The sequence below is a fragment of the Littorina saxatilis genome, linkage group LG1 (assembly GCF_037325665.1).
Source record: "Littorina saxatilis isolate snail1 linkage group LG1, US_GU_Lsax_2.0, whole genome shotgun sequence".
Taxonomy (NCBI): Eukaryota; Metazoa; Mollusca; class Gastropoda; order Littorinimorpha; family Littorinidae; genus Littorina; species Littorina saxatilis.
Genome location: NC_090245.1, coordinates 99,146,506 through 99,159,400, shown reverse-complemented (window position 1 = coordinate 99,159,400; position 12,895 = coordinate 99,146,506). Strand labels below are relative to the sequence as shown.

The 12,895-nt window shown below is 44.3% G+C and overlaps 1 protein-coding gene across 1 annotated transcript; it reads left to right on the top strand.

Annotated features, from left to right (window-relative positions):
• Window positions 1-300: 300 nt before the first annotated feature.
• LOC138947139 (organic anion transporter 3-like) lies at window positions 301-12,766 on the top strand. The gene is made up of 12 exons (XM_070318593.1): window positions 301-1,551; window positions 2,522-2,727; window positions 3,356-3,459; window positions 4,078-4,204; window positions 5,306-5,508; window positions 6,906-7,057; window positions 7,328-7,553; window positions 8,842-8,976; window positions 9,817-9,902; window positions 11,126-11,243; window positions 11,524-11,596; window positions 11,983-12,766. The coding sequence occupies exons 1-12, from the start codon at window positions 1,398-1,400 to the stop codon at window positions 12,289-12,291; spliced, it is 1,893 nt and encodes a 630-aa protein (XP_070174694.1). The 5' UTR covers window positions 301-1,397; the 3' UTR covers window positions 12,292-12,766.
• Window positions 12,767-12,895: the final 129 nt, after the last annotated feature.

Here is a 12,895-nt window from a genome sequence, read left to right as displayed (position 1 = left end):
GCGACTGCTCCACCTAACATGATTATAGTCTGCTCTGAAAAGACTTGTCCTCTCACGGCAGAAGCGCCTGCTAAAATCACGAGTACGCAGCTATGGGTAACCTGCAGGTTAAATGATTAATAACGTAGAATAACGCTGTACCGACCAGTCAAAGGATAACACAACAAATCCACAGGGGTAAAAACTATCAGAACTCACAATGGAGAGAAAACGTTTTGTGCCCACTAGATTTCTTAAACAATGCAAACGCTAAAACAGGTTTTACAAAAAAGCAATTCCACATATTGCACAATACAGTCAAGGGAAAACCAGTCTAAAAACACCTCCCGCTAGAGGGGTTTTGCAGCCAGCGCAGTGAAGATAATGTAACCGAGTGCCGAAACACTACGATCACCTCGGGAAGCGAAGTGCAATCAAACAGGATTGAAAATGTTAGGGCTAATTTCTTAGCCCTATAACAACTGTTATGCAAACCCGAAGGTTTCCATGAACATACAGACAATCGGAAACCACCAGACCCTATCACAAACAGAATTCTACAATACACCGGTGTTGACTTTTAAAGGCCAACAACTCGGGTGCAGAGTCTGCTGTGAAAGGAGCGGTAGCCTCCCCTGTCACAATAAAGAGGGAAATTTTTTCTCTGCGCGCGCGCCAGCAAGCAGGATGTCCCAGAACTGACTAGGAAAGACCCATTATGATGTCAACAGGGCAGGGCGTCCCGTGCATCCTAATTTCAAAACCATTTTTGTCGAAAAATGTGTAGAACGTTGCAATGACGAAAAACGTCATTGTTTAACCAAGTCATGCAATTAGTTTCTGGATCAAAAAAGAAGAAAAGTAGGTTGTTGGAACGTTTGGTATTGACAAAACAATACATTCACACATATTTCGACCCAACGGTCTAAGTCAACAGACAAACAAATATTCACACAAAACTTATCTTGATAGAATCAGTTTTCGCACACTCGTCAGGAATGAATCAGTGTGGGCAAGAAGAAGAATTCAATTCCAACAGTATTCGCTGATCAATACATCTGCCATCTTTCTCCAATGTTGTCCGGAATTGAGACCGATGTTGATTGCGTGAACTCTTTTCAGCGACAATTCAGTGCCAAAACTTTGCCCGATGAATATCAGGCTTGCCTACTGCACCAAGTGTGATAACGGAGAAGAGTGAGAAAACAAACAAGAACAAGTGAGAAACAAAGGGAAGTAAACGTTCTCAAAGCACACGCCATGTGCAATAGAATAGGTGAGAGTTATACGGAACCACTCTCCCGACACCTGAGATTTTGAGATTTAAGACCAACGACATCGTACTCTGTGAATGACAAAACACCATCGTCAACGACGCCGACCACTTCTCCACCAAGACTAGCGACAACGACGTGACCATGGCAACGCCCTCAACGCCAGCAAAGGGGGGCAACATGGACGCCTGCCTGCGAGCACTTGGAGGCTGGAACCGCTATCAGCTGCTGCAGGTCTTGGTCATCAATGTCGGCGTGTGGGGCGCTGCGTTCCAGCTCTTGGACAATATCTTTATCGGTATGTTTATCTGACGTTCGTGTATGAGGGCGGGGGCGGGTGGGGGGTGGTGGGGGAGTTGGGTGTGTGTGGGGGGGGATGGGTGGGTGGGGCGGGAAGGGGGGGTTGTCAGTGTGTGTGTGTTAGTGTGTCGATTTGTGTGTGTGTGTGTGTGTGTGTGTGTGTGTGTGTGTGTGTGTGTGTGTGTGTGGATGTGTGTGTTAGTGTGTCGATTTGTGTGTGTATGTGTGTGTGTGTGTGTGTGTGTGTGTGTGTCGATGTGTGTGTGTGTGTGTGTGTGTGTGTGTGTGTGTGTGTGTGTGTGTTTGCTTCTTACGGTTTCATCTCTCCTGCTTACCTTTAATAAATAATGTAGTAATAACATACTGACTGCTTGGTTTCGTATGTCATTTATCACGGCTGATTGAGTGTTTGTGAGTGATTTTACTGAAGGTCGATGGATTGATTTACTGACTGATTAATGAATTCAACCATTGATTGTTTGTTTGATTATGATTGATTGAGTGATTGATTGATTGATTGATTGATTCAATTCACGACAATCTGTACGTACCTGAATTGGTTGTTTTTTCATAACTAACACAGTAACATAAACACCCTGATTATATTCAGCGAATAAAAGTTTGTATTGTTGTTGTTGTTGCCGTCGTTTGTTGTTGTTGTTGTTGTTGTTGTTGTTGTTGCCGTCGTTGTTATTGTTGTTAATGTTGTAGTTGTTGTTGCCGTCGTCGTCGTTGTTGGGGGGTGGTTGTGTTGCTGTTGTTGTTGTTTTGGATGTTGTTGGTGATGGTGGTGGTGGTGGTGCTGTTGTCGTCGTCGTCGTCGTTGTTGTTGGTGGTGGCGTTGCTGTTGCTGTTGTTGTTGTTGTTGTCATTGTTGTTGTGTTTGTTGTCGTCGTTGCTGTTGTTGTTGTTGCTTTTGTCGTCGTCGTCGTCGTTGTTGTTGTTGATGATGTTTTTGTTGTGCAAAGGCCGACGAGTGACGGCCCACAAGTGCGCACCACCAGACAAAGACAGCGCCGTCCCCGACGATCTGTGGGATGTGGACTGGGGGTCAAGTCAGGTGACCTACGGCGAGTGTGAAATGACCGTCTCCACACGCCACCTCAACGAGACCTACCCTTGTCTTTTCGGACACTGGTACGACTTTCGCAGGGAACTCTCCTTCAGAACTGAGGTAATAAGACCTTTGTTTGTTTATTTGGCTTATTTTCTCAAGTTTGTTGACTTAACAACTCATTATCTCCCAGTTACGAATATATCCGTATACCCACTCATATGGCTCTATCTGACCAGATACGGGAATATCCGCCCAGACAGTTAGCTTAAGTCGCTTCCTGTAACGTCCAACTAACGCCTGCATTCCAGCGTGTTGATACACAGTTACTACACAGTTACTACAATTCTGAGAGACCTGCTGCAGCACAGCTGGTCTCGGCTAAAAAAAACTTGGTCAGCATAGGTGGGGTAGAAAGTGTTAAATGTTATGACGCCATATCACGTCGTCAGAAAGAGAGCACTGCACTAAATTGGAAATTGGAAATGATCACAATACTGTTTTTTAAAAAGTTAAAAATATTAAAATTTTCACATTTTGATGTGCTTTGGTAAAAAGCATATCTGTCGTAACAATAACAAAGTTTGCAAACTGTGGTTAAAATTGTAATCTTCACATAAACTTTCAAATAGAGTGAGTGAGTGAGTGAGTGCGTGAGAGAGTGAGGGAGTTGGTGAGTGAGTGAGTGAGTGAGTGGGTGATCTAGCTAATGAGATATTTTCTAACAGTTTAATATTGTGACGTGCAGTTTGACCTGGTGTGCAGTCGGTCACTGCTGGCCGACCTGCTACAGACCTTGGTCATCATGGGGCAAGGTGTCGGGGCGGTCGTCGCTTCTGTTCTCTCCGACAGGTCAGACAACCTGCTCAGGTTAAATTGCCCCCCCCCCCCCCCCCAGTAAAGTTCAGATCAACGGTCAAGCGAATGTCAACAATTATGTTCCTTGAATGTGAAATAAAGTCCACGGAGTTATTCTAATTTCTAACTTAAAATTATCACTCTTCTTTTTGCTTTATAAGCTACATCAAACTAACGATATGGGTTCTCTACGTCTTTACGGTTTCGTAATTCGAAACAACCCTCGTCGAATTTGGGTCGTTTAAATGGTATTGTAGTGTCAATCTTAATAAAGTAGCGCAAACTGTTGACGGTATTTGATAACAAACGATGTCGACTGAACAGACCAAGACTTATCTTCTTGACCCTGTATTCCAAAGTGACATCTCTGACGTAATAAAGTGAGAAGACGTCATAATGCGAAGCATCACATCACAGAAAACATTGTGTCACATCTCCCACTGAGGAACCACGGACTGACAAAGAATTTCGAAAAAGAAGTCTGTCTGGGTGACTTCGTCATATCAGCCGAAGAAAATCATTTGTAGGGTCACCGCCAGGCTGTGCACGTGTCGGTGTCGGATATCATTACTGAAATGCAAGGTAAACGGTGTGACGTTTGCTGTGTGCCAGGTACGGACGGAAGCCGATACTGGTGTGGTCGCAGTTAGGGCTGCTGCTGGTGGGCCTCACCATGGGACTGGCGCCTTCATACGCCTTCCTGGCTTGCCTCAAGTTCTGTGTCGGCTGTTTGCAGCAGGTAACTACTTGATGTATTCAGGGAACATGGTTGTTTGCAGCAGGTAAATACATTGGAATTATTCAGGGTACATTGGTCTTTGTTCTCTTTTTTTTTTTTTTACCTACTCGATTTAATCAGAGTACATTGGTCTTTTTTATTTTTTTATTACTTTTTCATTTTTTTCTTGTTTTTCTTTTGCTACCTTTTCTTTAGTTTGTGTTTGTTTACAGATAATGTATAATTTGGTCGACAACTTTGAGAGAAGTTCATCTGTATCATACGTATTTGTCTGACGACGTACGGTAAATGTAACAATCTCTTTTGTCATGAATTAAACGTTCCAATCTCCTACGATTCTTAATTTTGTTAAAAACAAGAAAAGTAAGTTGATGGAACATTGGTTATTGACAAAACAATACGTTACAGTCACAAATATTTTGACCCAACGGTCGTTTAAGTGCACAGACACAAAATTAACAGACAAAACTTAGCTTGACGGAATATACGGCCGCTTGCTAGGAAGTCACAAGCGAATGAATGATTATATGACGAACTGAATGACGTTCATTCATTCTTGGTTTTTGGCTCACGAAGTGTAGCCTATGCGATCGTAACTTTGTCTGTCTGTGCGTTTGTGCGTGTGTGCGTGTGTGTGTGTGTTTGTGCGTGTGTATGTCTGTGGTAGAAACTTTAACATTTCCGAGTCTATGTGTGAGTGGTTATCCAAGACTATGGATAAAGCTCGCATAAGATTACGTCACGGTCAAAAGTGTTTGACGTCAATTAATGCATCATGACGGCATGCCTCCCTGTAGTCTTTCTCTCTCGCGTGGTGTGTGTGGTCTCGGTCATTGTTATTTTGAGCGGGCCGAGACTATTTGGCAGTCGTGTCCCTGTAAGTAGGCTACATGCAGACAGACAGATCTAGATCTAGTGTCTCTCTTTCTTGCACAGTGTCACCTAAGCTTACTGTGTGTGTGGGTGTGTATGTGTGACGGAGTGATTGAGTTTGTGTTACTGTTTGTCTATTTCTTACGTGAGCCTTGAAGGCTTCGCCTCTTGTTTATTCTGAATTTTGGAACGTTAGCAGTCTATCTGATTGTGGATTTCCTTCCCCAGGGAGTGATGACGGGCAAGGCCACCATGTCCATCGAGCTATTCCCCGGCGAGTTCCGCGCTGTCACGTCACTGGTGATGGGCGCCATGTGGATGGGTGGCTCCAGCATCATGGCGATGACGTCATACCTGCTGCAGGACTACAGCTGGCGCTTCCTGCAGTGCGTGCTGTCCGCCGTGTCCTGCGTGGCTTTCCTGCAGATGTGGTGAGGAGTTGTGCGACAGAAGGAAAGAGGTGTTGCAGCTGATTAAGCATTGATTCCTTCACTTCAGAGTCCAGGGCTGAGATGCACGAAGCGAAACTTGGCGGGAACTAGCCGCATGGTCTGACTGGTTGAAATCACGACAAATCTCAGTTTCAAGCAATCCGACTCCGTGGCTGCGTACCACTCATTTGGATGGTACCCAGTTTGGCTTCGTGCACCTCAGCCCACAGAACTAATATAAGTTCTGTCAGTGCCTCAGTCCAGGTTTCTTATTGCAGAGATATAGTCCATATATCGTGGGGACCGGCACGGTTGGCCTAGTGGTAAGGCGTCCGCCCCGTGATCGGGAGGTCGTGGGTTCGAACCCCGGCCGGGGTCATACCTAAGACTTTAAAATTGGCAATATAGTGGCTGCTCCGCCTGGCGTCTGGCATTATAGGGTAAGTGCTAGGACTGGTTGGTCCGGTGTCAGAATAATGTGACTGGGTGAGACATGAAGCCTGTGCTGCGACTTCTGTCTTGTGTGTGGCGCACGTTATATGTCAAAGCAGCACCGCCCTGATATGGCCCTTCGTGGTCGGCTGGGCGTTAAGCAAACAAACAAACAAACAAACAAAAATATATCGTGGGGTTTTCTTTTCTTTTTCTAAAGATTGCTACCGATTACATCGTATGTGGCTTCTTGGTAAAGGATAGGAGGTGATCTTCTTCTTCATCTTTCATGGGCAGAAACTCCCACGGTCAATCGTGATTTTTGCACGAGTGGAGTTTTACGTGTAGCCTATGACCGTGCTTACCCCGCCGTTCAGGGGGTGATCTGAATGCGCTAACTGCCGATCAGTTATCTCAAAGGAACATGGACCTTTCTTTTGAGTTTTCTGTTCTGAGGCCAATGATGCCAATTGGACTCCGTGTACTCAAACACCTGCCGCTATTTTCAGTCATTTTACTTTAACAATATATGTACGTACCACATTCAGATGAAGAATCTATATTAAATAGATTTTCACAATTATCTAAACCTGCATCGTTTATCAAGTTTGACTCCCTTTCTATCTGGTAAATGCCGGCCCGATTCCTACGAACCCGATATATGCTGTTGGTCTTCTCTCTAAACAGAAGTGTTCCACTTTGTAAACATCACTGAAACAAGTTTTTGAACACTTTGTGACATAGTACATAGTTCTACATGTACTAGCGAAAGAGGCACACATAATGAACACATACTGTTCACATGTGTTAATTCAAACACCACTGAACACTATGTGTGCTACCTTTTGCCAAAACAGCCCTGTAATATGATACAAAGTTTTCAAAACGAGTTTCAGAAATGTGTTCAAAAGTGGAACACTTCTGTTAAGAGTGTTCAAACTTTAATTATTATGTCATTGTGTAAGGTACCTGGACGAGTCGTTACGCTGGCTGGTGGCTAACGGCAAGAGGATGACAGCGGTGACAGTGTTGAGACGAGCTGCACGTGAAAACGGCAAGGACTTTGATCACGTGCTCAAGGCTCTGTATGGTGATCAAGCGGCTGTGGAACTAAGTGGTGAGAAATTTTGGATCAGTGTAACATGATTGTTTTAAGAGAGTGGGGGGGGGGGGGGGGGGCGTGGGGGTATGTGTGTGTGCGTGTGTGTTTTTGTAGCATGTGTGTGTGTGTGTGTGTGTGTGTGTGTGCGTGCAACCGTGCGACCGGGCGTGCGTGCGTGCGTGCGTGCTTGCTTGCAAGCCTGCGTGCGTGCGTGCGTGCTTGCGTGTGTATTCTGAAGTTTTCTGTTTCTGTATTTTTTTCTTTCTTTTTCGTACAACGAACCAGACTCGTCGACCGAGACCATGTTCACAAAAGAAAGTGGGAAAAGACCAGTCCAGGCTGACGGAGACTGGGAACTGGTGGAGGGTTCAGAAGACACGAAGCCACTGCTGGCTGGTGGGGCCACAGAGACACGCACCTCTCAACCCAGGAAGGCTCACAAGATATCTGTCTTCGATATTTGCAGACATCCTCGTCTTCGTTTTAACTCTTTGATCATCTGGTCAGCTTGGTGAGTGAGTGCATGTGCTTATCTTCCCTTGTTTTCTTCTCACACGTCTATTGATTTTCCATGACAGGACGCAGACAAGGGAAAACTAAAAAAAGAAAAAAAGAAAAAAAGCGTACACACGGTGGGAAACCCCCCCAGTATTTTCAATGTTTCCCGCTCTTCAATGGGGTATTTTGACAAGTGGAGTATTTTATCCTGTGAAAGATACTATCATAATTATAGCATTTAAAGTGAGTTTTATTCTCATCTTGGACATTCGGATTGCTCTCTCGCTGAGGTACCGCGCTACCCATTTATTTCAGCATACGTGTGTTCATGTTTTCCAAGCCTGAGAAATTTGTTGTGAAGCGGCTTCGAGAAGGTAGTCTGCACAAAGTTGACAAAGTGTTAATCATTCCCTCGCCGAGCCCCGGTTTGAACCCACGCTGATACATGTAGCGACGAATCAGATACATAGCCAGAGCACTGCCCATTGAGCTACGAACCAAGACATGAATTATCTGTGCTGACGTTCATACTCGTACCAGCCTTGACTGCAGGCTACATGTAAACGTGATCATCGCTATTTCAGAAACAAAGGGAAGTAAGCGCTTTAATTACATGCGAAATTTGCAACAAGAGCAAATGAAAGCTGTGCAGAACCAATAGACGATCTCTGTCGGGCTCGTAAAAGTTGTGATAGAGTGATTCCCCTAGCTTGCTTTTGGTGAGACAAACAATCCACACGTGCTCGTGTTTCGGACACACCTCTCGCTTGTTGGTTGTTCCGTGGGTTGTTTGTCTCATAGCAAGCAAGGGTATTCCTTCTTTCACATTCCATAGTTACACCCCCGGTATAGGGGTGTGTATAGGTTTCGGTCGATGTGTTTGTTTGTGTGTTTGTGTTCGCATATAGATCTCAAGAATGAACGGACCGATCGTCACCAAACTTGGTGAACAGGTTCTATACATTCCTGAGACGGTCCTTACAAAAATTGGGACCAGTCAAACACACGGTTAGGGAGTTATTGGTGGATTAAGATTATACAAGGACTTATAGCGGGACATCTTAATGGTCAAAGGGAAATAACCATTCTCACTCAGTCACTGCCACCAACTGAGAAGGTTATTTCCCTTTGACGGGGGTGTTTTTCCTACCTCGGAGGAATTTCTTGTTATTTTTGGAATCCGTCTGTTTCGTGGATAAAATAACTCCACTAACCCCGACACTGTGCACGCCAATTGTACTACCTTGCGGTCTAACCTCGCGTTATAACCTAGCTCAGTGAAACTCGTTTTCTGTTTGCAGGTTTACGTGTGCATTGTCTATGTTCACTTTATACGTCATGTCCTCTACTCTCCACGGCAACCGATTCCTCAACTTTTTCCTGACAGCGTCAACACAGCTTCCTTCCGCCATTCTGTTCTACACCATTGTAGACAAGTACGTGAACAGGGGACAAAAAGGCATACATGTGCAATGCAAGCACGTGAGCACTAACTGAATAAAATAGCAGAGACGCCGAGAGCTCGAGAGAGAGCTCGAGAGAGAGAGAGCTCGAGAGAGAGAGCTCGAGAGAGAGAGACACACACACACACACCAGGGCCGGACTACCGGGGGGGTTATGGGGATTGCGCAACCCCCCCCCTTAGCCTAAACATGTACCTCACTTATTTAAAACATTTTTTATTATTGTTTATTTTATGCCGTTTCATGCAAGGAGCGACCATTTTCCTATCTCAGAATATGACCTACCCATCAGCTTCAGGGGGCTTTGCCCCCTGACCCCCACAAGGGGCAGAGAGCCCCTTGACCCCGCCAGGGGGAACATCCCCCTGGATTACCACTGGCAACCCCCCCCCCCTCCACTGACTTAGCCTAGTCCGGCCCTGCACACACACGCACACACACGGATACACACACATTCACACGCACACACACACACACACACACACACACACACACACACACACACATACCCATACACAGAATTAAGCTAGTTTGACAGTGGGTTTTGTTGTAGATTTCGGCGCGATGTCAACGTGCTTTGTTGAACGCACAATGTTCCTGAGTTGTTTTGCCCTTGTCCTTTTGGCAATATGAATACGTGATTTGGAATCTAACGCACAGTTGACTAAATGTACCGCTATGTGACGTATTTCGATGCGGAAACGCGAGGCCTTGATGCGTAACGTGGAATCTGACGTTCTCTAAACATGTGCATGGCTGGACATGTGTATATTGTGTGTCATTCCTAAAACTTTGCAATGATGTTTCCAACAGAGCGGGTAGAAAGCCTGCCATGCGACTGTTCTTCTGTCTCGCTGGACTCGGCCTCACTGCCAGTGCTTTCTGCCGTATCTGGGAAGGTCAGTATTATTGATAGAGCTGATGTAGGGGAAGGGCTCCTAATATGGACCGGCTCCTAATATGGACCACCTCCTGTTCTGACAAACTAACAGCGCTAGAGCGCTCAAAAAGGTTTTATTCGCTGTATTCACCCTCTCTGGATAACTTGCACATGTCAAAACAGTTGCAGAAACACAAACCTCAAAACCGTTAGGCTTTTTCTCTTTTTTTCACTTTTTGCAGCGTTCACTCTAAATTTGCCGCCTAAACCGAACTCGTTTCTGTCCACAGCCAAAGCTTTTATCACACAAAAATTGCTATATATGACAGCTAAGTCCGTATTTATTTATGTAATGTATTTATTACATTTTAGCTGTGTTGACCCCGAGTTTCTACTGCAAACAAAAAATAATAGCAACATTTCAAAGTATGTGCGAGTCCCCTAATAATTATGGACCACCTTCAACAAATTGAGGAAAATAAAAGCTAAAGACTATTTTCATTAATTCACTAAGAAGCTTGCTGGAAATAACCTATAACTAGCCCTCGAGATTAAAAAAAATATAACTAAAAGTCTTCTTTTCGTGGAAGTTGATAATTTCACTTATTTTCACTCTGTGTTTGATAAGCTTCTTTAGTTTCCTAGCGTGCTTCAAATAATGCTCTGATCAACCCAAAACAGATCATTCTAAAGCCATATTTTAATTAGTCTGACTTGTACACTAAGTTGTATCATGCTATTTTGAAGTATAGTGGGCTTTCTACAGTGATTCGTGAAAGCCGCTTCTCTGGTCCATATTAGGCGCCCAGGCTCCTAATACGGACCATTTGTTATTTGTTTCTGTATTTAATTTTTGCTGAATGTCTATCAAAGCTATTTCACTCTAATTAGGCCTAACGGTTAACCTAAGAGAGAAGGACTACCAAACACAAAATAAAACTTCTTCGCAAGAAAACAAGCTAGTTATCAGCATGAAACAAAAAGTGGTCCATATTAGAAGCCCTTCCCCTACTCCCCTACCTCGGTCTCTGTCTGTTTTCTATTTCTGTCTGTCTGTCAGTTTCTCTCTCTAGGTGCAAGAACCGAAAAAAGGTGCCACCCAAACGTGAGAGAACAAACCGCGGTTTCTGATTCGTTGAAATCACAACACATCTTAGTTTTAACCAATCCAACACGGCGGGTGGCTCCCGTTTGTGTGGTAACTTTGTCGTGTACCTCAGCCCTGGGCCTTCCGTGTTTCAGATAATCCTGTTTTCGCCGTGATATCGGTGCTGGCAGCCATGTTGGGGATGATGGGAGCGAAAGGTATCTATGGCGCGCTATTCCTCTTCACACCTGAACTCTACCCCACCAACATCAGGTGAAACACTCTGCTTAATCATATACGATACCGATACATGCAAAGCCTGGCGCCTACTTACGAATTTGTTTTTTTAACTGCTGATAAGTTGAAGTCACCGACACGAACTTTGTTCTCGAAAATCTGTCTTTTCCTGGGAGACAAGGTCACGTTGTTTGTTTGTTTTGCGTCCTTGTGGCCAAGGCTGAGTTTGCACAGTTGGTCATTTTACCGTTTAAAGCGTGTTTGTGTTGAGTCATGTGCAAGTCTTAAAATCTGTTGGTTGTATTTTGTGTTTCAGACAACAGGCACTTGGCGTCGCATCGCTCGTGGGCCGGTGTGGTGGAATGCTCGCCCCCTTCATGCTACCTCTGGTAAGTTCATTTCTGTGAGGTATATTCATTAATTTATCCACTTCGATGAAAAGCGTCAGTAAAGCAAGTGTCGCAACCTGGCCATAGCCATTCCCTGAACTTGTATCATCCCTTTTCTTCTGTCGTCAATACTGATTGTTTTCATGTCTGGCCAATGGCCTAGCATACGAACATCTTTTTTTCTCCTTCTTCTTCTTTTTACTCCTCCTCCTATTCTTCGTCTTCTTCTTCTTTTTGTCCCCTCCTCCTCCTCCTCTTTTTCGTCTTCTTCTTACTTCTCGCTTCTTCTTCTTCTCTTACTCCTTTTCTGTCTTCTCCTCCTTCTCCTTCTTCTTTTTATTGTCATTATCCTAACCTCATCTTCCTTGTTTTTCCCTTGTGCGCAGTCAGAACTCATTGTTTGGGCTCCAGGCCTCATCACCGGAAGTCTCTGCTTTGTGGTCGTCTTCCTCTTCCGGTACTTACCGGAAACACAAGGGAGAGAACTGCCACAAAGTCTGGATGATGTGGACTCGTGGAGTGGTGGTGATAAAAGGACACAGTTCTCGCTTTCGTCTGTTTCGGTTGGCAAATACGCGAGAAAGTGTGTGAGATTAGTGAAGCAATGTTATCAGTCTGTCCTAGTGTCAGGCATGGAATCGTTGCGGTCGGTTCTTCCACAAGCTGACAGAAATGGCGGTGGGTTAACTGTGTGATGTGGTCATTCACAGGAACGTATTTTAGGGGATGTGTTACATAGAATGGTTGCGTTTGATGTAAAGAGGAAAATAGGGAGGGGGTTCAAGAAAAACTGTAAAAAACAGCTCTCTGTGTGTGTGTGTCAGTGTGTGTTGGAATGTGTGTGTGTGTGTGTGTGTGTGTCAGTGTGTGTTGGAATGTGTGTGTGTGTATGTATGTGTGTGTGTGCACAGTTCTTGGGACACAGATATTTTATTCAGTTTTGTAGTTCTTTAGATATTGCTATACATGTGTTGGTTTATGGAGCTTAAAATATCGCATTTAGCATGAACAGACAGGTTTTATGTCGTTTTCCATTATCAGTCTCCCACATTTTTCTTTCAAATTGCCCGTTTTCAGAAGCAAAAAAATCACATTTGACATTCGTTACTCATTACTTTTACAATACGTACATGCGAATTCCAATGATGTTTTGTATGTTTTGATAATCAAAAAACAAGAAAGGTAAGTTGTTGGAACGTTTGTTATTGACAAAACAATACATTCACAGATATATCGACCCAACGGCCTTTAAAGTGCACAGACAAACAATTAATAACAAACACTTATCTGGCTTATCTT

Coding starts and splice junctions, on each gene's coding strand:
- LOC138947139 (XM_070318593.1), top strand. CDS start 1,398: ATGGCAACGCCCTCAACGCCAGCAAAGGGGGGCAACATGGACGCCTGC. Junction 2,728..3,355: donor AACTCTCCTTCAGAACTGAG/GTAATAAGACCT, acceptor TGTGACGTGCAG/TTTGACCTGGTGTGCAGTCG. Junction 11,597..11,982: donor CCCCCTTCATGCTACCTCTG/GTAAGTTCATTT, acceptor CCTTGTGCGCAG/TCAGAACTCATTGTTTGGGC.